This window comes from Copadichromis virginalis, linkage group LG4 (genome assembly GCF_057382275.1).
Source record: "Copadichromis virginalis isolate Kocher_CV1m ecotype Utaka linkage group LG4, C_Virginalis_male_GT1.1, whole genome shotgun sequence".
In the NCBI taxonomy this organism is placed as follows: Eukaryota; Metazoa; Chordata; class Actinopteri; order Cichliformes; family Cichlidae; genus Copadichromis; species Copadichromis virginalis.
Window position 1 is genome coordinate 35,536,425 of NC_140621.1, and position 24,263 is coordinate 35,560,687.

The 24,263-nt window shown below is 46.3% G+C and overlaps 3 protein-coding genes and 1 non-coding gene across 4 annotated transcripts in view; 2 read left to right on the plus strand and 2 right to left on the minus strand.

Moving 5' to 3' along the window:
* Window positions 1–17,542, plus strand: part of doc2a (double C2-like domains, alpha) — a 70,372-nt gene extending 52,830 nt beyond the window's left edge. The window contains exons 8-11 of the mRNA XM_085455181.1: window positions 8,380–8,585; window positions 10,966–11,047; window positions 12,539–12,635; window positions 13,006–17,542. Of these exons, the coding sequence (XP_085311307.1) occupies window positions 8,380–8,585; window positions 10,966–11,047; window positions 12,539–12,635; window positions 13,006–13,142 (522 nt within the window). The 3' untranslated portion in view covers window positions 13,143–17,542. The remainder of the gene's footprint in view (window positions 1–8,379; window positions 8,586–10,965; window positions 11,048–12,538; window positions 12,636–13,005) is intronic.
* Window positions 5,994–6,087, minus strand: trnai-uau (transfer RNA isoleucine (anticodon UAU)). The gene is made up of 2 exons: window positions 6,050–6,087; window positions 5,994–6,029 (listed from the first exon to the last, which is right to left on the minus strand). It is a non-coding gene; the product is annotated as a tRNA-Ile (tRNA).
* A 2,316-nt stretch (window positions 17,543–19,858) lies between the features above and the next one.
* Window positions 19,859–24,245, minus strand: LOC146712055 (uncharacterized). The gene is made up of 2 exons (XM_085455182.1): window positions 23,884–24,245; window positions 19,859–22,858 (listed from the first exon to the last, which is right to left on the minus strand). The coding sequence occupies exons 1-2, from the start codon at window positions 24,074–24,076 to the stop codon at window positions 21,810–21,812; spliced, it is 1,242 nt and encodes a 413-aa protein (XP_085311308.1). The 5' UTR covers window positions 24,077–24,245; the 3' UTR covers window positions 19,859–21,809.
* LOC146712056 (uncharacterized) overlaps window positions 23,987–24,263 on the plus strand; it is a 31,755-nt gene continuing 31,478 nt past the window's right edge. Inside the window, exon 1 of the mRNA XM_085455185.1 lies at window positions 23,987–24,046. The gene's annotated coding sequence lies outside the window, so the exon portion shown is untranslated. The remainder of the gene's footprint in view (window positions 24,047–24,263) is intronic.

The window sequence follows — 24,263 nt, forward strand, 5'->3', positions numbered from 1 at the left end:
CGTAATTAAAAAAACAAAAAACAGATGGTGAGAAACAAACAGCGCAGTTAGGACATCCAGGATCTGTGGGACGGGATGACCTGAGTTTGAGTAACCTGCAGGTCGCTGTTATCAGACCATGTGTGGCCGATTCGAGCTTGCGGACTTCACAGTGCACCTGCAGTGCAGTCTGATCATTAATGAACAGCTGTTAATTAGACTTTTCCCTGATCGTACCTGTGGGATCTCCGTAATGATGGAAATCAGTGTGTGACCGCGAGACGGGTCACATGATCACACAGCAGGTGAGCCTCTGCGATCCAGGTGTTGTCCAAGTGTTTTTCAGAGGACGAGCCCGGAGATGTTCTGGGTGTGTTGTTCTGAAGATATGAAGCACGAGTCGGCGAGAGGACACTGGGAGTCAATCAACACATCTACAGAAATAATGAGGACAACTGAGCTGCAGCTTTAACGCCATTAAAATACAAAACACAGCAGCTGGGCTGAGAGTCTTAACAATCGCTGTCACAGGAAGTGATTCACAGCAAGGCGGGACCACAGGAAGTCGACCACACTGAGCAACTTCAAGCAACGACCGCAGAAATTAGCGATCTGTACTGGGAGGATGCAGTTGGTTGTCATATGACAGGGAGGTAAATTAATTAGATTGTTACCAAGGGAACCAAGAGCATGAAATGTCGACAAAGCACCAAGCGACTGACGAATCGCTTCCTGTTGGACGCCAGGGCTCGGAGTGATGAGCCAGTGGAGGATGGGGCGCACCCTTGTGGTGAGGCTGATGATTTTCCAGTCGATCGACGTTCCTACACTCACGTTTGGGCCGGAGCGCCGGGTCGTGAGAGAACAACAGGGCTGCATCTGCCATAGCTTCTGTCCGTGGGGGGGCGCAGACATCTGGAGGAGAGCCTCCTTTGTGTTGCTGAGTGGATCAGGATGCTTCGCCTTGGAGGTTTTTCCAGCTGGGAGGAAAATTGCTGAACATGGAGACACAAAGCATCTTTGCGGTGAAATAGTCACAAAGCTGATTATCAGACATTAAATTTTGGTGGTAGTGAGCATGAATACATAAATAAAGGAAAAGGAAAGGAAGTATGTTTCATGCCCTGAGGAAGCTGGGAGACGTTCATAGTTAATAACACTAAACCATAAGTGTTGTTGCCATTGCACATTGCGCTTCTTTGATGAAAAATCTAGGTTGTTTTATCAGGCTTATATTATATTATTTTGGTGAGTGTATGTGATGTGTTGGTTGTCTGTTTGTTTGTTTGTACGGACATACTGCAAATCAATTTCCTGTTAGGGACAATAAAGTTACCATTGACCATTGACCATTGGTCACCATGGCAACCATGAAAGAAAACATCTAAAAGATGTTTTTGCAAACGTAACTCAGTTCAGTTCAACTTTATAAAGTATTAGTAGTGTAAGGTAATGTGTATGTGACCAAGTATGTGACCAAGTGGTTGGCGGGGTTACACAAAAAATAATAAAATGACAACGCCACCTATGGGAATTTCACCCCCAGGAAATATATATTTAAGAAAAATAGATAAAAGCAAATAAAAGAGGCCGCACAGATTCAAGGATGCACACCGAGGCAGGTTGGAAAAAATAAAGAGTAAAATATTAGGAAAAAGAAATGTAGTGTTGTAGTTTACAGTGTCCTAAAGTTACAATAAAACAATCGTGGAACTGGGACTTACCAGTGGACCCAAAAAAAAATCACTACAGCTGGCACCCAGTGCTGTACAAAAGTGTGCAAACGACCCGACAATCAGACAACCTGTGAGCACTTGGCAAGAGTGGGAAGGAAAAACTCCCTGTTAATAATTTAACCCAGCAGTTATGATGCCTAACGTTAACCCAGCCACGTATTTTAAATGAATGAAGAATTAAAAAGGGAAGGTCTGTGACAGCACCTCTAACCTCCAAATATGGACATTTTTTGTTTTCTGAACGTGGAAAATATTTTCAGAGGTTCATTTCTGCTCTCTGCGATGCGCTCTTCATCACTCCTCTCCATGTGGGCAGATAAAGTTGGCAGAGCGGAGTGAAACCCATTATCTGAATTAGTCCTCATTATACGCTCTCTGACTGAGATCATTTCCAGTGAATTAAACCATCATGAGTTGAAACTACTTCTCATTTTCTCTTGGATGAGTCCTTCAGGACCTCTGGGCGTCTCCGAGCCGCAGGTTTGAAACGCGATGCCCTCCCACCGACCCCAGGGACCCTCGGGACCTCGTGTTATAAGTCTGTCGCGACGGTCACTAAACTGTACCTGCACATGTCCGAGGGGATGACCGTGTGCTCTGATCGCTAATAATGATCAGAAAGACACAACAGTGCAACAGAAAAGTGCAACAATCACTGTGTGTTGTGCAAAAAGTACCTTGATGTATGAGCACAGAGCTGATTGATCCTAATCCATCTATATGTATAATCATATATATGATTATATCACTGTATACAGATTAGGTATATAAATCCCTGATTCTCACTTGTTGCTAATCGTCCTGCTGGTTGACGCTGACGCGTTGAACCTTCACTTCCTGTTCTGATTTTCTGGATGTTTCCCGTCTGTGACGTTTAAAAACAAGGTGGAGGGGCTGCTGTCTTTGGGTGATTAAAGAAACATGTATTCAGAGCCGTGTCTTCGTTTGAAAGGAATGAGCTTTGGTGTCGAGTCGAACTCTTTTACAGATTAGATTCACGCGGCGTGGACGACGCAGGCTCAGCTCGCTGCTGCTGTTGTTTTTTTATTTGTTTAAAGGGCTGCAAGCTCATTAGCCGCCTGCGCCCGCCTCTGCGGTCGTACAGGTGTTTTCACAAAGACGGACGCTCGGGGGTGTTTTACTGTTGCTGTTTTCAGCCAATTGGCCTCAGCGCGGAGACAAACAGATCTTTACCTAATGACTCACCTTCAGTCTGAAAATCCAACCCAGACACACACAGCTGCTCGGAGTCTCTCCGGGGATTAGAGGAGCTCCTTCTCCGGGCTCATTTTCCACGTTTTCTCTGTGGAAATGAAGTAATTTGATTGATTAGCAGTGCAATTAAAAGGCTGAGTGTTTTCCCTTTTTAGAGGCTTACACAAAAAGTCCAATTAAACTAATTTTAGCGACACAGAATATGTATAATTACATCCCTCAGCTCAAAAAAGACATCAGTATTTATTACACATCATAATGTGTTGCAGTTAATGTTTGCTCTGCCATTAATAGTTATTATTTTTTATGTGGGCGGCTGGATGAAAATGGTTTCAATTCCCCCTGCAGCTGTAAAACAGGAGTTGGGGCTGCAGAGCCTCATGACTTTGGCTTTGTAGTTTTGGCGTCTTCAGCCATGCAGACAAACTGGTTTGATTAATCCAGTTAATCCAGCTAAATGTACTCACAGCGTAATATGTGATGACGAGAGACGGAGAAAGCATCAGTTTATGTTACAGTGCATTCACATTTCCAACAACAGCAAAAGAAACAATGTGTTCAAGCTGGTAAAATATTGTTGTGAAAAACACAGAATGAGTTGATGTTGGCGACCTCGTCTCACAGTCAAAGACAGACGCAGTGGCCGTGACATCACTCGCTGGTCACTGATGCCCTGCTGTGAAACCTTGATGTGCAGCTCTGTGATGTGACTCGGAGGAGCGCCTCATTTTCAGGCTCATTGGAGTCATTGGACCTGAGCACGCAGTGTCACACCTCAGGTTTTTGAAACACAGCATGACGGAGCTGAAATAAACTTTACGTTTTTATTCAGTGTGACCAGAAACAAGCGACTGGGCAGATAAACCCAGCAGGTATACAGAGGTCAGAGGTTCTATCGGGTAGGAAGTCTTTCATCGCCACCTGGTGGCAAACGTTCCCTGAAGGCAGCAACAGCAACCTTGAGGGAACGTTCCCTAAAGGCTCCCTAAATGTTGCATTTCCGACTGTTCCCTGAAGGTTGTGTCTGTAGGATCTCTAAGGGAACTCTAAGGAGCCTTCAGGGAACGTTCCCTAAAGCTTTGCAACCAAGCAGCTGCTCTCTTATGGACATTTTAGGCTCTCGTTGCCTAGGTTACACTCTAATGTATTCATGGTAGCTCTTTCACTCGCGCCGCTGAAATCTGAGAAACGTTTATCGGAGTCCCGCCACTTCCTGTCACAAGCGTTTTTTTGCTGATGTCACTGAATGTCGTTTGCTTTCTGCGGTCTCGGGTTATCAGGTCACTCCTGGTGTGTACGCAGCTTCAAGCACCACACTGACTTCATGTTTCCGAGCCCCGAATCCTCGTCCATGTTTTTTCCGTCTGCGTTGCGTGACTGTGAGCTAGCTTTCAGCCGCATTACCAAAAGACAGCTCACTGAATCCTCTGTCAACATCTGTCAACATCAGTCCATAGTTTCCTTCCTGATGTGAACTCCGTGTTGATGCTGGCAGTAGAAGAAAGATGTCAAATCCTTTTTGGACTTAAGTGGAAAATTCACAGAGCCGTTCAGGTGGAGATCAGTCCACAGGCTGTTTGAGGCAGTCAAAAGCATTTAATACATGAAAAGTTGGGTGAAGCACACTGAAGCAGAGTTTGCAGCGTGATAAACCGTCTCTCAGGTGCTTTTGCTGCTTTTCAGTCTCATGGAAAACATCAAACAGCAGATTTTAAATCCTTTCCTGCTGCCGGTTTATCTGGATGACCCGTGCAGCTCAGACCTTTCCCTTTCAAAGTCGAGCGTGGAAGCTTCAGTCTGCGCGCCGGCTGTACGTCACCCACTCACCTGGAACGTGAACCTCCGGTGTGATGACATTTCCTGCAGCAGAGGAGTCATTGAAGTGTGGATGGGAGTTTCACTTTGTAGACTCTGATTTCAGCTGGGAGTGTTTACAAAGTGCATCGCCCTCTGTTTGGTGGGCGGGAGAGAAATCCTGCCAGGCCCTGCTGGTTCCCAGTAAAAGCCATCGATCTGCTCATTCCCGACCTCTTTTCCTTTTTTTAGCTGCAGCTCTTCGTGTCAAATGGTGGAAAGTGAGCTCGCTGGAGCTGAATACCAACTCAGACCGTAGGAGGCGGTTAGTACACGGCTTAAATAAAATCTCTGCCCTTTCATTTTCCCTTCACAGAGTTCCAAACTGAAGCTTTTGTCTTTTTAAAGCGCAGTGAAAGGTCGAAGTGTGAATTAGGCCAAGGTCCAGGTGATAAACTGAGCACGCTCAGTAGGGCTGTAATGAGAACGGCGGGAGTGATGGAGTGAACCCGTGGCATCTGACGGAGACAGGAAAGCTCCCCCCGGGAGAAGGGCGAGGCAGAGACGGAGGATTAAACTATCGATCTTCGTACCTTCTGCTGTGCCGTGATCAGAGAGATCAAATCGAAGACCTGCTGTGAGACGAGTTTTAACGAACGCCATCGCTGTGGAGACGTGTCTGTTTGATCTCCTCCATCTGTGGGAACATTTTAAAGAAACAAAAATCTATTTGTTTCTTTAATATGAGAATCTTGGACTTACGTTTTAGTGAGGTTTCAGAAATGTGCAGTAATTTCAACCCTTTCAGGATAAAACTGTGGCCTCTGTAGAGGACAGCAGGACTACAGGAGCAGGGATGAGGTGGAGGAGGGTCAGATGTTAGGAGGAGGAAGGTGAAAGTTCAGAGGAGGTGGATCTGTGGCAAAATAATTACACCTGAAGTCCTGCAGAGGGAACCATCTGCATCCTTGTTGCATAAATCTTGGCCCACAGTCCAGAGCAGCCAGGGATCAAACCACCAACCTTTAAACCAGGGGCGTCCAACTGCAGGCCTCAAAGCCCGGTGTCCTGCAGGTTTTAGACGTGTCCTTGATCCAACACAGCTGTTTTAAATGTCTTGAAGTTCTCCAGAAGCTGGTAATGAACTAATCATTAGATTCAGGTGTGTTGACCCAGGGTGAGATCTAAACCCTGCAGTTCCCCACCCCCGCACGGCTTCCTAAGACTCAGCCTTCTTCACCTGCTGGTTCAGGCTGAGAGTAAAACCTGTGCTCCAGGTGAGGCTCGAACTCACAACCTCGGCATCGCTCTGCTGAATACTGTCGTATAAGTACCGCGCGCTGACCGATTGCGCCACTGGAGCATCAGCTGCACTGGGCTGACCTGAAACTGTCTGTCAGGCGATCATCTGATGGCGTTTGAGCCTCTGATGCTGTGGGACTGTGCATAACAATGTCTGAATAAGTCGAATTTTAATGCCACACTTTGGATAAAGCCCTTGGATTAAAGCTGCGTGTCTGCACTTCGATCACAGCTGATGGTTTAAAAGCTGCTGTGGCGAAGGACAGAGACAAAACTGCAATAATGCGTCAGCATTCAGAGCTCGTGGACCAAAGTGCTTCACAGCAGACAGACCTGACAGCGCTGCCTGTGCCCACTCCCACAGGTCACATGGGTATTGGACTCTGGATCACTGCCACTCTTTGCTTTCATTGACACACAGGGAACTGTGACAGATGTGAAATCCTCACCTGTCAGGCCAAAAACAGCATTCCTGCCTCACAGCGTGGCCTCTTCTGTGGAAATAATGAACAGAGCTCTTTGTAGACGCGGTCATTATAAATCTGGCAGCCTCACACTCAAAGAGAACACACAGGGCTTCCATGTCACAGCGACTCTCTGGTTCCCGGTTCAAGAGCGTTCTCACCTGTGGGAGCCGGTCTGCAATATGAACTCTGAAACACCTGAAGCGAAACCATCAAAGCAGCTGAAGCAGGAGAAACTGAAGCTCCGAAGGGAAATTAATCCAAAGCGTCTGATGTTAGATTCACATCAGGCAACTTTCCTCAAGTCTTCAACTTCTTTCTGCAGCAAGAGTCCTGACAGGGACTAGAAAGAGAGCAGATTTCTCCTGTTTTGGCTTCCTGTTAAATCCAGAATTCAAAATCCTGCTCCTCACATACAAGGTCTTAAATAATCAGGCCCCATCTTATCTTAATGACCTTGTAGTACCATATCACCCTATTAGAGCACTTCGCTCTCGATCTGCAGGCCTACTTGTTGTTCCTAGAGTATTTAAAAGTAGAATGGGAGGCAGAGCCTTCAGTTTTCAGGCCCCTCTTCTGTGGAACCAGCTTCCAGTTTGGATTCAGGAGACAGACACTATCTCTACTTTCAAGATTAGGCTTCAAACTTTCCTTTTTGCTAAAGCAGATAGTTAGGGCTAGGTCTGTGTGTGTGTGTGTGTGTGTGTGTGTGTGTGTGTGTGTGTGTGTGTGTGTGTGTCTGTGTGTGTGTGTGTGTGTGTGTGTGTGTGTGTGTGTGTCTGTGTCTGTGTGTCTGTGTGTGTGTGTGTGTGTCTGTGTGTGTGTGTGTGTGTGTGTGTCTGTGTGTCTGTGTGTGTGTGTGTGTGTGTCTGTGTGTCTGTGTGTGTGTGTGTGTGTGTGTGTGTCTCTGTCTGCAAAGGCAATAGCTCGAAAACATTTTAATGAATTCTGATAAAACTCTGTGGCGTGTTGAGCGAGCTCATGTTAACAATCATTAAAATTCCTTCCATCCACCGAGGTCAACGTCCTGATTTATTGGTGGAAAAATGATAAAAAGGCCTTAAAACGTAGAAACTGTGATTGTTGTGTGCTGTCAGCATGTAGAAAGCATAAAGATTTAAAGCGAGCCCTGATAACAGCTCGCAATTCCATATTTTCCCCACTGACAGGAAAATAAAGGGAAATGTTCCCAGCTGTTCCGACACGGATGATGAAGAGCTTCGGCTCTTTGCTTACATGTCTGCAGTTAATAACTATAATAATATAATAATTAATATAATTATAAATATAATTTGTTATATTATGAAGACATAACCAGGTCAGAGGGTGACATCATCACAGTGAGAGATCATTATTAAAAAACAGTTTCGCCTGCTTTACGTTTACACTGCAGAATCAGCTCAGTGTGGAAAAACGCCTCCTCCACATAATCCTGGTGAAAACAAGGCTGGCAGACTCTTCTTCTCTGGGGTTTAATGGCAGCTGGCAATGGTGTGATGAACACCCGGTGCAGAGTTCAAATCTACATGTCCAGTTGCACATTCGTTGCTTTTGTATTTATTACATTTACAACCCTAAAACTTTCATTTGTTTAACCCGATGAAAAAACCCAAAGGATCTTCAGGGAACGTTCCCCAAAGGTTCCCTGACCGTTACTGCTTGCTGGGGTAAAGGGTTTAAAACATGGACGTTAAAATGAAGCGTAAATGCCTTAAACCCTGCTTCTACCTGAAGGCCACCAGGTGGCTGTGATTGCAGAAAGACTTGATGATGAGTTAGTTCCATCTTCATCGTCCTCTGCACACGTGAAAACCATCCCAGGCTAACCTGAGCTGTCACATGACGCACCTGACACGACTTCCCTGATAACGGTGTAATCTTGTCCGCAGTGGGAGAACGAGCAGCTGCACAGCCTGGAGGAGCGAGGTCGTCTTCTCCTCTCCCTTCAGTTCCTGCCTCCGGTCAGTCTGGAGGATAAAGCCGTAGAAGGTGGAGGTGAAGGCCCTCGCAACGGGGGTCTCTGTGTGGGCGTGAAGCGCTGCGCCCACTTGGCAGCCATGGATGTTAACGGATTCTCCGACCCCTACGTGAAAATGTAAGAGCCCCACGTGTGTGTGTGTGAGTCCAAGACTAAATTCATTTTCCTTTGAAATCATGAACGGTGCTGTTCATTGGCTGTGGATGGGTCTGATTTAGACCAATCAGTTTGCGTATCAGGCTGTTTGTTTCAGCTGTGAATAGGGATGGGTATCGTTTAGGTTTTATCCGATACCGGTACCAAACCGGTACTTTTGAAACGGTGCCGGTGCTTAAAGAATGGAGAACACAAACTTTGTCCAAAAACCTCTCATGTTCAGCTGTTTTTTGTAAAAAGATAACAATGTTAGCCTTTTCTGCAGCTATGGGGCATATATGGTATCACTCTTGGCTGGAAGCAGTGCTTAAACAATGGAAAAAACACAAACTTTGTCCAAAAACCTCTCATGTTTAACTGTTTTCCTCTTTTTCTTTGGTCATTTTAGCCTTTTTAGCCAGGGTGAAGGGAGTATCTGCCATCAAACAAGAAGACAGCCGCATGTAACTACCACGGTGTTTGCTAGTTCACCTTACATGCATTAATGTAATAACGTGGTTAGCCTACTCAACGTAAATTACACTCGAACAACATTAAGCTACTCACGCAGAGAAGAACGGCTGCTGCTGCATCATCATCCTCATCATTTCTGCTACACTGGCAGGGCTAGGGGCCAGGACTCTCCTCTTCGGGTTTTTGGGGGATGTTGCTAACTCCGGGTCGATAACAGGCACCACACCCACAGTAGATGTGCTCGGTGTGAGGACTGACTCACGGCTGCCTCTGCTGGACACTAGGGGGACTGCAGGTTTCATCGTTAGTTTTTATGTCCCAAAGGTGGAAAAAGATCCCAACCATAACCTGCAGGGGGCGCTGCAGTCCTGTGTTCATGCTGTCTTCAGCAGTAAAACTTTTTTGAAGAATTTTACAGATTAAGCGATCGGAGTGAAGACAAAGCTCAGAGTTCTCCAAAGGAATCAGAAAAAGTCTTTTTGGACTGATCTGAACTGCCGCTCATTATAAAAAATTCTTCTGTAAATATATTTTGTATAACGAAACAAAAGGTCTTCATTCAGACACATTAAAAATATTTTTTAGTTCAGTGTGTTTTGCTTTTAGGCACTAAGAGGTTACTTCTAATCAGTGAGAGCTTTTTAATTCCTAATTTGTACCTAAACTTTTACATTTCCAGCCAGATATATTTATTTAAAGAAGAAAAGTCATATTTTGGAGATATTTTGGCGTGTTTGAGCAGTGAAGTGCCTTTTTGTGGAAAAGCTTCTGTTAATGTTTCAGCATTTTGGCCGTTAACCAAAAAGATAATGGTCTCCCCGAGTAACTGTTTAAAAGCAGGGCTGGTGAGTGGTGCTGGTCGGCACGTTGGTCCAGAATGAAAACAAAGATTTCTTTGTTTTTTTCTGCGGTTTCCTCCCTGCAGCCATCGCTGAGGACTTAACCCGACACTTCTGCCTGAAAAAGACAATTAAAAGCTGGAGTTTTGCCATCTTATTAACTTTTGCAAATCAAGGAAGCAGTTATTGTTTAAAAGCTGCGTCTGTTTCCTGGCAGGAAGGATAATTAGCGTGAAGGAGAGAGCATTGCGAGTGGCGTCTCGGCTCTGTCACAGGGAAACACCGGGGGCCGGAGCTTAAAGCTTCTCCTCTGCTTTTGTTTCCTCTCGAGGGACACTCGCTTTGAAGAGGACGACAGTTGTTGTTTTTTTGTTTTTTCCTGTTGCACGCTCGCTGAATACAAACGGAGACGCAGCCAGAACAACCAGTCCTGGTTGGGAGGTTCACATCCCGATAAAGATCGACTTTTACTTTGCCCGCACTCACAGTTTCTCCTCGCCTTCTTCTGGCTGTTCTCCGTCTGTACAGCCCCTCAGAGCATCCTTTTACCTTCTGCTCTAAGAGTTCGGGGCATGATTAGGTTTGGGTTAATCACTTCGCAGTCAGCACTGTAAAACTGACTCGATTATTTTTGCATTACAGCTTCAATAACGATGACTTCCAGGATTTCATCAGACAGCAGCATGAAATTCATCACAGAGCGACTGTCGCCTCGGGCTCCCAAACACTCGTTTAATTAAGCTTCATTTACAGTCTATGACTTCAGATCGCTTTGTTTTCTCTCATTAATGCATTTCTTATTAACAGCAACCACACACAACGGAAACATTCACCTCCTCTCCAAGTCACTGATATGATATGAAACTCCCAAACAGAGTAACTGAACGGATCTGTTTAATTAGCTGAATTCAGTCTTTATTTATTTATTATCCCCTTCCTCAGCATTCACAGGACTTTTCCACTGAAACTCTGCAGATATTTCTGTATATTAATAGTTTCTGCAGACACACATATTGATGTTTCTCCTCCTTTTCTGCTTCTGCTGTCAGATACCTGAAGCCCGACATAGAGAAGAAATCCAAGCACAAAACGGCCGTGATGAAAAGGACCCTGAACCCTGAATTTAACGAGGTAAGATCCCCGCAGCTGCTCCCCTCGGCCGAACGGCAGCTCTGCCCTCACACAGCAGTGCTGTTAACAAGCTCGCTCTATTCACCTCAGCGGTTAAAGTTTCATTTATATCGGGTCCGGCTCGCCGACGCCATCGCTGGAGGATGAATCTCCTGCATGTTGTTTTCCTCTCAGAGGAAATAACTCCTGTGTTTCTCCCACATCGGCGGATGATAGACCGACTGCGCTTCTCTGGCACAGAAATGAGTTTTTCTAGCTGGTGATGGAAAAAATTCAAGTGCAAACACTATTTCCTAATTTTATGGAAGAAACTGTAAAATGTATTGCTTTGAAGTATCAATAGATGTTGCTAGAAACATTTTGTTAAGGAGAAGACTTTGGTGAAGTTAGAATATGTGATTTAGGTGTTAAAAGTCCAGTCATGTGGGGGCGGCCAATTAATCGTGGCTCAAGAGTTGGGAGTTCGTCTTGTAATCGGAAGGTTGCCGGTTCGAGCCCCGGCTTGGACAGTCTCGGTCGTTGTGTCCTTGGGCAAGACACTTCACCCGTTGCCTACTGGTGGTGGTCAGAGGGCCCGGTGGCGCCAGTGTCCGGCAGCCTCGCCTCTGTCAGTGCGCCCCAGGGTGGCTACAATGTAGCTTGTGAATGGGTGGATGACTGGATGTGTAAAGCGCTTTGGGGTCCTTAGGGACTAGAAAAGCGCTGTACAAATACAGGCCATTTACCATTTAATCAGGGTATTCCAGTTCTAATCAGGGTAAAGACCCTGCAATATTACAGAGAATCAATATCATTAACAATCACACAAAGCCCTGTGAGCAAGTACTTGGTGACAGTGGGAAGGAAAAACTCCCTTTTAACAGGTTTTAACAGGAAGAAACCTTCAGCAGAACCAGGCTCAGGGAGGTTGAGCTGAGGGGAGGAAGACAGGACAAAAGACATGCTGTGGAAGAGAGCCAGAGATGAATAAGACATCATTTTCCAGCAGCATTGTCTTCCAGTTCCTCCTGAAGCACTTCAAAGCCAAACAAGGTCTCTCTACCAAGTTCCAGATGTACCCCGGGTTCACCTTCTCGACAAAGACAAGGTGGGAGTGACAGACTGGTCTGAACAACGCCACAAAGACGACTTTTCAACACCGAGAGATGAGAACAGGTCGGAAAACTAGTTTGAGGTGTTGACTTGGCCTTGGTCCCAAGATCTCGATCCGACTGAGGAACTGTAGGGTCTGCTGGGAAAATGAGGCCGATCCATGGAGGGCAGAGAACACCTTCAGAAGTCCGCAGAGTTCTCGATGGGTCAAAGCGAGGAGGATCTGTAACATTAGGATCGGTGGATCTGACCAATCAGTGAATTTTAGCTTCCTGATGGGGTTGGAGGGTCTGGTTGCCTCATCTGAGCTGCAGGTCCACCCAGCGTGGAGGACCACCTCTCAGCCCCGTATGCACTCCATCCCTGCATCTCTTCCTCTTGTTTCTGTGTTCACTGCAGGAGTTCTTCTATGAGATCTCCCTGTCAGAGCTGGCCAACAAGACTCTGGAGGTCACAGTGTGGGACTACGACCTGGGCCGCTCCAACGACTTCATAGGTGAGCGAGCGATCAGCCCCATCCACCACTCGCCTGAACCCTGCAGCTTCTTGGGAAGTTGTCAGAAATGTGTTTTGTACTTGCGTGGAGTGTCTCAGTAAGTTTAACATCGTCCTCTGGCTCAGCTGTGAAAAACTGCTGTAAATATTCATGAGTCTAACACATGCTGAGATTAGTGTGTTTAAGCTTATCACTGCATATTTATCACAATTACCATCTGGATTACTGACTTAATTCTTCCGTTTTCATAAACGGTTCCTACTCCGTTAGTATTCTCATGTTTGTCCTCAAACAGCCAGAGAGGACACCTGAGGCGAGACTGTTACGCTAACTGCAGGAAGTCTTCCTGTGCTTCCTTCCTGTTGTTCAGGTGGCGTCTGTCTGAGCTCCAAGTCCCAGGGCGACGCCCTCCGTCACTGGACCGACTGCCTGAAGAACAAGGGCCAAAGGGTGGAGCGGTGGCACATCCTGACCAACGAGCTGCCGCGAACCCTCAGCCACGACTAACCCCGAGCAGCGGCGTCCACGCATGCAGACGGTCGCTGTCGATGTTCACAGAGATTCTCGGGGTTTTTACAGCACAGACGTGAGCGACTTCAGCACAGGAAACAGCGGTAACTTAATGGACGAGTGTATTATAATATGAGCCGCCATGAGAGCAGGGCGAGGCCGGAGCAGCATGGTGGTGTGCCTTCATTATTGATCTGTAAGTCATCTGGAGCAAAGAGGCCGTTGGGTCCATCAGCAGCGTCACATCTGCACTCAGCATCAAAAAACAGGGTCAATCTCCCGACTCATGAAGGGTGGAACTCTCCGGTGACGCGATGTGGCAAACAACATTTACAGAAACTAAGGGGCTGGAAGAGGCATTACAATTAAATTAAAACAAAAACCTCAAACGTTTTGAGAAAAGTTACAAATTTGCCACAAAAAATGAACGTTTTGTAAACAATAATATTATCTTTGACATGTTTTGGCAGCTTTTCATGAACCTTGTTTTAAATTTTACTTAATTTTTTTGTAAATCTGCCCATTTTTCATAAAATTTGTGTATTTGTATCTTTTTAGTTTGTTTGGTTTTCTTATATTTTCACATCAAAAGACTTTTGTCTTTGGGTTTTTTTTTTCATTCTTATTCATACATTTTCTCTGTTTCCTCTTGAATTTTCCTTTTTTTTTGGAGAAGTTTAAATTCTAGTAAATATACAATTTTTCTCATATTTTTTTTGCTGTTTTTCTTTAGTAATTTTATATTTTCTCTCGTAAATTTGCCATTTTTTCCCTCATAATCTCGCTCCTCTGCCGAGCCCCTTAGTTGTGATTTTTGCCCTCTCCTGGCCTAATTTGCCATCATAGGAACTCATCAAAGTTAAGAGAAAATGTGTGGAATTTAAGGCTGAAATGGATTTGCATGTTATTTTCCTGTGCATTACGTGTCTGGTGCTCTTTTAAAAAGTAAAAACGAGAAAGTCAAGCAGTCAGAAAATCTCTGTTCTCTGTTTACACTGAACTGTTGTTCCTTTGCTCGAGCACAGTTCAGTCCTGCAGTACTTACACAGCATGCTGTGCCAGGTTTACATGTACGTATAATCCAGACTGTGAGAAACATGCATGGACGTGTCTTGTGTTGCACTATAGCTAACAGCTAAAAGAGCTTTTGGGAGAAACTGAGCGCTAACGTTAGCTAGCTAAAAAGCTGATGGACTTGTAGCAAAGAACAGCTGAGCTGATCCACTTCCTGTTCCTTCCATTTGACACAAAATGTCGGCAGTTCAGCAGGAGGCGCTCTGAATGATTTCCCACTGCTCCTGCACAAAACGTCCAAATTTCATTCCAGTTTTAACCGACCTAGCATCCATAACGTGTCTGAACTGAAAGTCTTATGTGACAGTCGGCGCTTTGATAAACGGAATATTTCAGCTCGATGTGCTTCGGCATCGTGGAGTAACGTGTGGAGAGGAAGCTGAACCCATTTAAAGATGAAACACATCAAAATATGGACAACGTGAAGCTTTACGTTTGCTGGTGTAAAGTGGAGTCTTACAGTTGGTGGTGTTTTAACTCATGGGTTCAGGGAGGTCAAAACCTTCCTGCCCTTTGGATGATGCCGTCGTTTTGTTGAGGTTCAGCCGTCACACGGAGGACGTGGGGTTTCTGTTCGCTGTTGTGGATCATTTGGTTTAGTTTTGTTGGTAAAAACTGGTTGAAAATGATGACGAATGTAACTTCAGTTCAGTTACGCCTCCAGTGTAACATTGCGTCTGTGGTAATGAGACCTGTTTAAATCAGTGGGTAGCTTTTTCAAGTGTGTTGTTGAGGAAAAAGACTTGACGGGGTGCTTTTCCTTACTGTAGCTGTGGTTTGGGGCCAGAAACACTTTTGATGGAGTTTGGATGCAAAGCTTTATTTTGCGGAGCACCGTGCAAATATCATCCTAACTGCATTTTAAAATAATCTCTGGTAAAAGTTTTTGTTCATATGTATTACTCTGTGGTGACTCAAGCATGTGCGTCAGCGAGGACTCCATCCACAGCAGTGACCACCAGTCTTAAAGGGGATCTATTGCAGTTTTATTCTCTCACATATATACAGATACGTTAAAAATAAGTTTATGGTTTTATTTAACTTTACCTGAAACTAATGACTGACACATAAACTCAGCAGGAAGGGAGGCGAGGGTCCTTTTCTGTGGCCATGACAAAGAATGCAAGTTCCCCTCCCTGTGCAGACATGGAGGTAACGCCCTCGATTACTCTGTCTGCACTCACGAGTGATTAATCACGTGGACGCTTACATGTCACTGGGACTGCTGGATAGTTGGTCGTTTATTCAGCTGTGTGAAAATCCCAGAGGAACCCACCTGGGGGATTAATAAAGTTTTATTTTATCTAATCTAATAACTTTGATCTCAGCCAAACCGATTTACTCACGAACAAATAAAACACTGAAAAAAGCCAAACAATTACATTTTTAGGTTATCCGAGTGACGTATATATCATGTTTAACCTGAGTAACGAAAGATCACAGGGGGTCTGAAAACGATGAAGCTGGGAGTTCGCTGCTCTTGTCGGCTCCAGTGACCCTTGAGCTCCCGGTCAGCGATCGAGCTGGTGGGTAACAGACGTCTCTGAAAACGTCAGAGCAAATATGCGATGTCTTGATGAAACGAACAGATATTTGAGGTTTACACAGCTACATTTTCACCTGAAAATATGTTAAAGCTTTAATTTGTGACCCAGAAAGAGAAATAAGAGAAATATTAAAACTTAGTAGCTGCCACCATTGTTGGAAACTGGAATTGACTGGGCTGCGCTATGAATTCTGGGATATGGTGGACCATGAAGGACACACACGACCCATCCTTCAAATCTGGGGAAAAGGAGGACGCATTTGTCGGCCGCATTCGGAGGAGTCTACGAATTTGGACAGCCTTCGTTGCGTTGCTGTGACGTAATCGGTCTACAAATGCGGCCTCAGGAGGATGCAGCCGACGTTTTGGGACGCAGCTCTTGACTTGAAGCTGATGAGTTAGCTAGCTGGGATCAGAAATAGACTTTAGAGCATGAGGTTCAGGCCTATGACAGTGAATTATCGCCTCAAAGTTCAAGAAGCGAGTGAAGCAGACGTTGATGTCTCCAATATTAACACAACTTTTATTTTTTGGAACAACTTTCCAACCAAGACAACAGATACAGCAAATAAAGTTATTGAATGAGTGAAACGAGTTAGAATAGACGGGCCCGCGTCCAGCTACAATGTAGCTACATTTAGCTACATTTGGTAGCTACATTTAGCTAAAGTAGCTACATTTGGTAGCTACATTGTAGCTAAATGTAGCTACATTTGGTAGCTAAATGTAGCTACATTTGGTAGCTAAATGTAGCTACATTTGGTAGCTACATTGTAGCTAAATTTAGCTACATTATAGCTAAATGTAGCTACATTTGGTAGCTACATTTAGCTAAATGTAGCTACATTGTAGATACATTGTAGCTACATTTGGTAGCTACAATGTAGCTAAATGTCGCCTTTTGAGGTGTTTGAAAATATAGTCTGAGGTGTTACAACTTAGTCATGTACTCAGTGTGTACTCAATGTAGCTAAATGTAGCTACATTTGGTACACATGGCGCTGCTTTTAAAACGACGTCTGGTTATCAGAGAATGTGATCGACAGTTTCAAATACACACCGTGTTATCCTCAATCATTAGCTCAGAAGCTCTGGATGCTTCCAGAAAGAGGCCAATCCGGAGAAAGTAGGCTTTTAGGGAGGGGAACCTTATAACGAGACAGTAGCTTGTTTCTGACAAAGACAATTTTTAAAAACTGTGAATCATGCAAAGCTACTCTAGAATAAAAATATAAAGCTGAGCATAATGTGACAATAATAGGTCCCCTTTAACGCTGCAGGGGAGCTCCACCTGTGAGGGGGAGAAACCAGAGTGCCTGACATCGTTTAAAGACACTAACCAGAGCAGGTTCAACATGAAAACTGTGTGGGATAAAATCAGTTTCCTTCTCTGATGAGTCATAACGCACGGATCACACTTCTATTGCACTCTCCAGTAAGACTGTGACAAACAAAATGCATCCCGTCGACTGATGATGACGATATATCAATACAAGTGGTTCTTCCTCGTTGTTGCATGATGCAATATGTTGATATACTTCTTTATATCTCTATACTCCGCCTGCCTGTTTTCTAATGGAAGTGAGAGCTTCAGGGACGGCTCGTGTTCCAGACTCTGTTTACGCTGTTGTTGGTCTTCTTTTATGCACGACTGAATGTACGAATGTGGCTTTCTATACGATATCGTTGTTTACACACTAAGCTCGTGCTTTACAGGTGTTCTTACATTTCTATCAGGTGTTGTATGTACGATGCAACAATAAATTTGGAATGCAATGCAAACAGGAGAGTAAGTGTGGATCTGTTCTCGCGCCGGGATGGTCCTGGCTGGCGCCACGCCGCCCCCTGCTGCCTGAAAGCACAACAGCAGCTCGAACGCTGCAGTCTGTCAGCCAAGTTCATTCTTGCAGCAGGATGAATGAAACCACACTTGCAGCTTTTTCAGCTTATAAATGTGAAGAACCTTCTAACGCAGGGGTAGGCAACTCCAGGCCTCGAGTGACGGTGTCCTACAGGTTTTAGATGTATCCATGATCCATCACAGCTGATTTAAAGGGCTAAATGACTCCTCAGCATTTCTTGAAGTTCTCCAGAGGCCTGGTAATGAACTAATCATTTGATTCAGGTGTGTTAACCATGGGTGAGATCTAAACCCTGCAGGACACCGGCACTCGAGGCCTGGAGTTGCCTACCCCTGCTCTAACGCAACACAAACTCACCTCAAAGCTCCACAAAATCTTTTTTCAGATCCAAGCTTAATACTGGCTTTTACAAGCTCATATTTTTATATAAATGTTATTGTGATTTACCTTTCTGACTCACATCAGCTGCTGAAGCAGGGCTGCTTTGTTACAGCAAAACTCATGTTTATCAAAGAATCTGGAAACTTGTGTATTTATGAACTTTACTCATAATTCAGCCGACAAAACTAAAAGAAATGAATCAATGTGAACCGAACGAGAGCTGCCACAGGACAGAGAAGTGCTGAAGAGAGAATATGACAATAATATATCAATAATTTATCTCAATTACATCGCTGGAAGCCAAATTTGTTGTTTAAATTAAAATTCTAAACTCAAAGTAACAAAACGTCCAATTTACAGTGAACACCTCATCTGTATCTGACACAGGGCTGAAGATATACCACGGGCCTTGAATGCAGCAGAGCTCTCATCAGGTAAGCACAGCAAGACACCTGGACTGTGTTTAACGTGGCGTCTGTATCGATGCTGCAGGAAGCAGCTTCAACTCTGAGAGAAGAATCTGAAAGGGTCACAACAAACTCAGGAAAGGTTTCAATTTTTTGTTCAACATCAGGAACCAGGAAGAGCAAGTTCTAGTTCTGGGAAGCTCTTCCTCTGAGCAGGAGGAGCCAGTATCAAACAGATGGCTCCAAGTTTCTCAGCTCAGTGAACCGACACAGATCTGCTCACCTCACAGGTTAACATGACGTCGACAAACAGATGCTGCGTTGATGTTATTGATGCTTTTGGACCAACAAAACAGCTTTTTACACCTGCACTCGGAGTGATCTGATTGGTCAGTAGGTGATTTTGTTGATGCCTGGTCTTGAACGCGACCATCTTCAGCGCAGGTTAGGCCTCAACAGCGAGTTGGCACGACGGTCTCCTGAGAGGCGGGACTTCAGGACTTCTCAGCCTCTGTACGCCGCGCTGATGAGCCGACGCTCTGACGGCGGTTTCAGCAGAAACACTGAAACCTTAATAAATAGACTGTACGATGTGATGGCCGACCTGGTGCAGACATGAACTCCACCTGGTTCCTGTGAGCTGCAGGTAAACACGGTGGACAGGTGAGTGTGCTCTGCAGGTGCTAGCACTGATCACTATTAGGCAGCTTCAGCATAATTCAGATAAAAATTCACTCGCTTGTATTTCCTGTTTTTCATCAGCCTTTCCGTTCGTCCTGTTGGGAATAACTGAGGAAACAAGGAGCGTGCACACTTTCACTTTCACAGATTGTGGAATGAAATGTTTGAATAAAGGCTTTAAAATGTGATCCTAAAGCAGAGCAGCTGTTTGTACTCGCTGACTTACATGGTATTTGTCATGAACTCAGTTACTTTCCTCTCAGAGTTAAAAGCTGCGTCCTGACATCTGTCAGATCTGATAGCTTAACAGTCTCACAGGTGGAGGCAGTTTTTATACTTTTACATACATTTGAAGAGCTCAGGTGGGTCTCAGGAGTTTTACAAGGATCGCTGATTTGAGAGACTTGACCTGAGAAAATGAGCTCAGCTGATCTGAGCTCAGTGAACTGTCTGAATAATAAACCAGGGGCGGAGACCTGTCAATCACAGACAGACCCGCCCACTTCCAAAACACTGAGATGGAGAAAACACTTCACTCAGTGTGATGTCACAGCTCTATGCTCAGCTGTTATACTGTCTTATTTCACTAAACATCATGGTTACCAGCCCATCATCATATACTGCCCTCTGGTGGCATATCTGTGCTCTGCACACCGTGTGATGTCCTGATACCTGTCACCTCATCAGGTTTTTTTGTTTTGACTTTTTTAGCCTCACTGAGTCAAAATAAAACTTTTAGTTTTCAGAGTCAGGGTCCACGTGTGTCTTTTTACCTCGTTTATTAACAGCCACATTTAACCCTTTAACCACCCGAGCACTCACCACGACCTCTTTACCTGTCAACTTCCTGTCCACAAACAGCCTCATTCGTGAGTTTAAAGTCTATTTTCCTTTCATATGCCTTCAGGACTCTTAAGCTGCTTCCATGCTGGCACAGCGTCGGAGGTGAGCCCTGATAACGCTGGTCGGGGAGGGCAGCTTAAGGTAGAGGCGTACCTAACGAACTGGCAGCTCAGTGAGGTGTTTCAGGAAGCGCCTCGTGGTGCAAAGTAAGCAGACAGTTGTGATAACAGACGGGTATATTTGTGATGGAAACAGAAGAAACAAAGCGCCACGCAGGAAGTGACCCGCGAGGAAAATAAATAGATAAATAACAATGTCCACATAGCTGCCTTCAAACGCCGCCAAGTCCCGTTAGAGAGAAACCGTGTCAAAGACGGGAGGACGAGGAGGAGCGTGCTCTTCATCCTCTGCAGTTTCCCGTCGCTCGCCCACGTCTTCACACGTTGGCCCGCGGCGTCTCACTTTCAGTTCCTGCTGCAGCTCGCTCTGATCACACCTACAGACTCACAGCTGCAGCTCAGTCACATCCTCTGCTCTGATTGGTCAGCCGCTATCTGACCGACAGCTTCACCAGTTTTCTGTTGTTCACATGAATCCGTAAATCTGCTGACAGCAGCAGGGACGCACCGATCCGACGCTTCACCCACGAAAAACTGGCTTCAGGTGTTCCTCGCCGGGAGGCAGAGAGCGAGCGTCGCCTACAGCAGCTGAAACACTCGCTGCAGGCTTCAAGTCTAATTCTACGGTTTGTGCTTTGTGAGCTTTTATTTTTTAAAGACTGACCGGATTCTTCCAACCGCCAGTCGCTCTGATCCGGGATCTGTGGTCAGTGTTTAAAAAGCAAAGCCCACAAACTGTGACGATCCGGGAAAAATCTCCATCAGCCAGGATTTGTCCCAGAAACTGATCGAGCACGAAGACGGCTCATCGCTGCCGACGCTTTAAATACATTTACTTAAAGTTCTGGAAAGTCCTAAAGTGTCTGAGTGAGCTTCATGATGCCAGAACATAATCTGAATAAAAGCCGAAGGTAAAATCTAAAACGCGGCCCGTTGTTACACGACAGGAACTGTTTCAGGTTATGAAACTGGCTGATAAGGCAGGGGTGGGCAACTCCAGGCCTCGAGGGCAGGTGTCCTGCAGGTTTTAGATGTGTCCTTGAACCAGCACAGCTGATTTAAATGGCTAAATTAGCTCCTCAACATGTCCTGAAGTTCTCCAGAGGCTGGTAATGAACTAATCAGGTGATTCAGGTGTGTTGACCCAAGGTGAGACCTAAACCTGCAGGACACCGGCCCTCGGGGCCTGGAATTGCCCACCCCTGTGATAAGGGGTTAAAACGCCCTCTGCTGGTAGGTCCGTCACTCGCTCGCAATAAAAGTGATTTTTAATCTCACCGAGTGACAGATAAATACATAAATGTAAAGTTTGTGCTCTGATTGGAGCTGAGTGCGGAGGATTTCCTGCGCCTCCTCACACATGGAGAGGAGCAGACAGCAGGAGCATGTTAGCATGGAGCTAAAAGCTAAAAAACAAGAGAAGAAGCTGGGATGGGAAACGCCATCGCTGAGCAGTGTTTGAAGTTTTACACACAGAGAAAGAAATCTGTGGGTGCATCAGCACGAAACGCTGCCCGCCCACCGTCGCTGTTAGCGTGCTCTCTGCTGCGCCAGCTGCTAACGCGAGTAAACACAGAACACCTGAAACGGCTTCAGCTGCCTGAAACATCAGACCGGTGCATCCCTGCAAAGCGACGTCATCGGTCATACATCCAGCTTTCATTCGATGACTGTGATTGGCTGCTGTGTCTGAGCATTTCTGCCCGGTCATTCCGCTCTATCTTAATGGCGTCCATTCCCGAAGCGCCCAATCAGGCGTTAGCCAGAAAGCACATGTCCTTCTTCATGTGAATCTGCAGGCCGCTGGCGCTGGTGAAGGTCTTGGCGCACTGCGCGCAGCGGTATGGTTTCTCTCCCGAGTGCGTGCGCTTGTGCTTCTTCATGGTGTCGCCGTCGCTGAAGGTGCGGCAGCAGAACGGGCAGCTGTACGGCCGCTCGCCCGTGTGGATGCGCAGGTGACGCCGCAGGTTTCCTCTCTGGCTGAAGCTCTTGGAGCAGAAGGTGCAGCGGTGCGGCCGCTCCCCTGTGTGCGTGCGCAGGTGACGCCGCAGGTCTGCCGACTGCGCAAACGACTTGCAGCACCAGTCGCAGGCGTAGGTCTTCCTCTTCTGCTCCAGGTGGAGGCGGAGGCTGGCGGCCTGTCCGAAGGCCTCACCGCAACGCGGGCAGCGATGGACAAGTTCGGGGATGAAAGCGGAGGCTGTGCTGTCTCCGGCTGCCGGCTTCTCCTGGGAGGACTTCCTGCTCCGCTCAGCTTCCTGCCTCTCAGCGCGCACCACCACCACCGTCCTCTCCGCCTCCGCCCTGCTCCAGAACTCTTCGGCGGCACCGTTTGCGGCCTCGGTCAGAGAGTCCGTGCGACCTTTGGGCTTGCTCACGCTGTACTCCTCTGGTTCGGCTTTGATGAGCGCGGGGGGCGGAGCCCGGGGCTCCTCCCTGAGCACTGCAGGAACTTCAATGTGAATTTTGGGGACGGAGACAGTAGGAGGGTTTAGGGAGGAGTGCGAGGTGACAGGTGAAGTTTTCCCATACGCTTCCTGTAGACGGTCAGGCTTTGGTGCCACGTCCCGCAGCTCCAAGAGCTTCTTCTCCACAGGCAGGTGCACCGGCCCCGGAGAGGAGTCGCTGTGGACCGCCAGCAGCTGCACAGACACCACCTGCTCATGGGTGGGCTTGTCCACGTTCGGCGGCGGCGGTCTGGGTGGGTTCGGGCGAGAGTCCGGCTCTTCGGAGCGAGGCCTCCACTCGGGCTCACCAGGCTGGTCGGGAGCCGCCAAACCAAGACTGGACCTGGTGGACTCTGAAACACAGAAAGCAAACAGTTGATGCGACCGAACGACGTCCAGCACGTCAGAAGAAACATTCGACTCACACCTGGAGCTCCAGAGTTTACACTTGTTTTTGGGCCCCAAGAAAAGCTTTGCATGATTACATTTCAAAATAAGCTCCCTTTGTGTTACACTGTCACTCCTGAATAGTGACAGCCCCTTGTCCTCTAAGCCAGCTGTCTTCAGATTGGCTGCTCTTCATAAACAGGAGGTGGGTGGGGCCATTTTAAATTTTTTTTTTAAGCTCACAGGGATACATGTACTTATACTGACCTCAATATTTAAAACAGGACATAAAACAAAGCAGAACAGCTCCATGTTAAGCAGTAGTGCCACCAGGCGTCAGCCAGTTATCCTCATTATTTTAGAGGTTGACATATTTTCACAGGTTATCGAACATAAACAACTCCTTTGCGCTCACCGTCTGGTTTCTATGCAAATGTGTGTGTGTTTTTACAGTTCAATGTGCTGTACCGTAAATATGTACGGAATTCCCCTTTAACAGAAACCCGAATGACCGAAAGTCCTTCAAACTTCCTGAAAGTCAGCTCTCCCCAACTGACACCTCACGCAAAGCTCCTCATACCAAAGTTAATGTGACAGTCTGTCAATTTAATGCTCAGCTGTGTTCCCCCCTTTATGTTTAATGGGGTAAATGAGATACGTTGTGTAAATAAACTTTAAATGAAAACACTGCGTGAAAAAAAGTGAAATGAGTACCTACATCAGGTGACTCTCATTAGGCTCGAAGGCAAAAAGGAACTGACACGAAAAATGACAGAAAGTCACATCTATCGTAAAAATGTCGGTAAAATCAGACGGTTTGAATGATGCCGAATACACGAATCCGTCCTTAACAACACATAAAACCGTGAAAATCTGCAGTTAAGCCTGAATTTAACGTTAAAGCGGCGTATTTCTATTAAACAGGCGGATTTTCATCGCAGTTCTGAATGCGCGTTCTCTCGCGGAGCTAGCCGGCTAGTTCGGCCCTTACTCAGCCACTCGGTCCCGGCCTCCAGGAGCAGGATGTCCCGCAGCTGCCTCCGCAGGCTCTCGTTCTCCCGCTTGGCTCTGGCAGTCTCCTCCCGGTACTCGGCCACCGTGTCCTCCACCACGTCCAGGATCTCCTTCACCACCACCGTCAGCCGCTCCGTCAGGTAAGCGTTCAGCAGCTGCAGCTTGGTCATTTTGATGCTGGGACCTCCAACAGCTGCATCCACACCGGAAACAACAAACCCGACAGGAAACGCTCTTGCTCAGCTCCGGTCTTTCAAAATTAAAGCGTGGTCATCAGTCTCTGTCCGCAGACTCCATCGCTGAAACTGGAGCTCAGCCTTGTTGGACGGCCTGTTGCTATAGTAACCTCATAGCAGA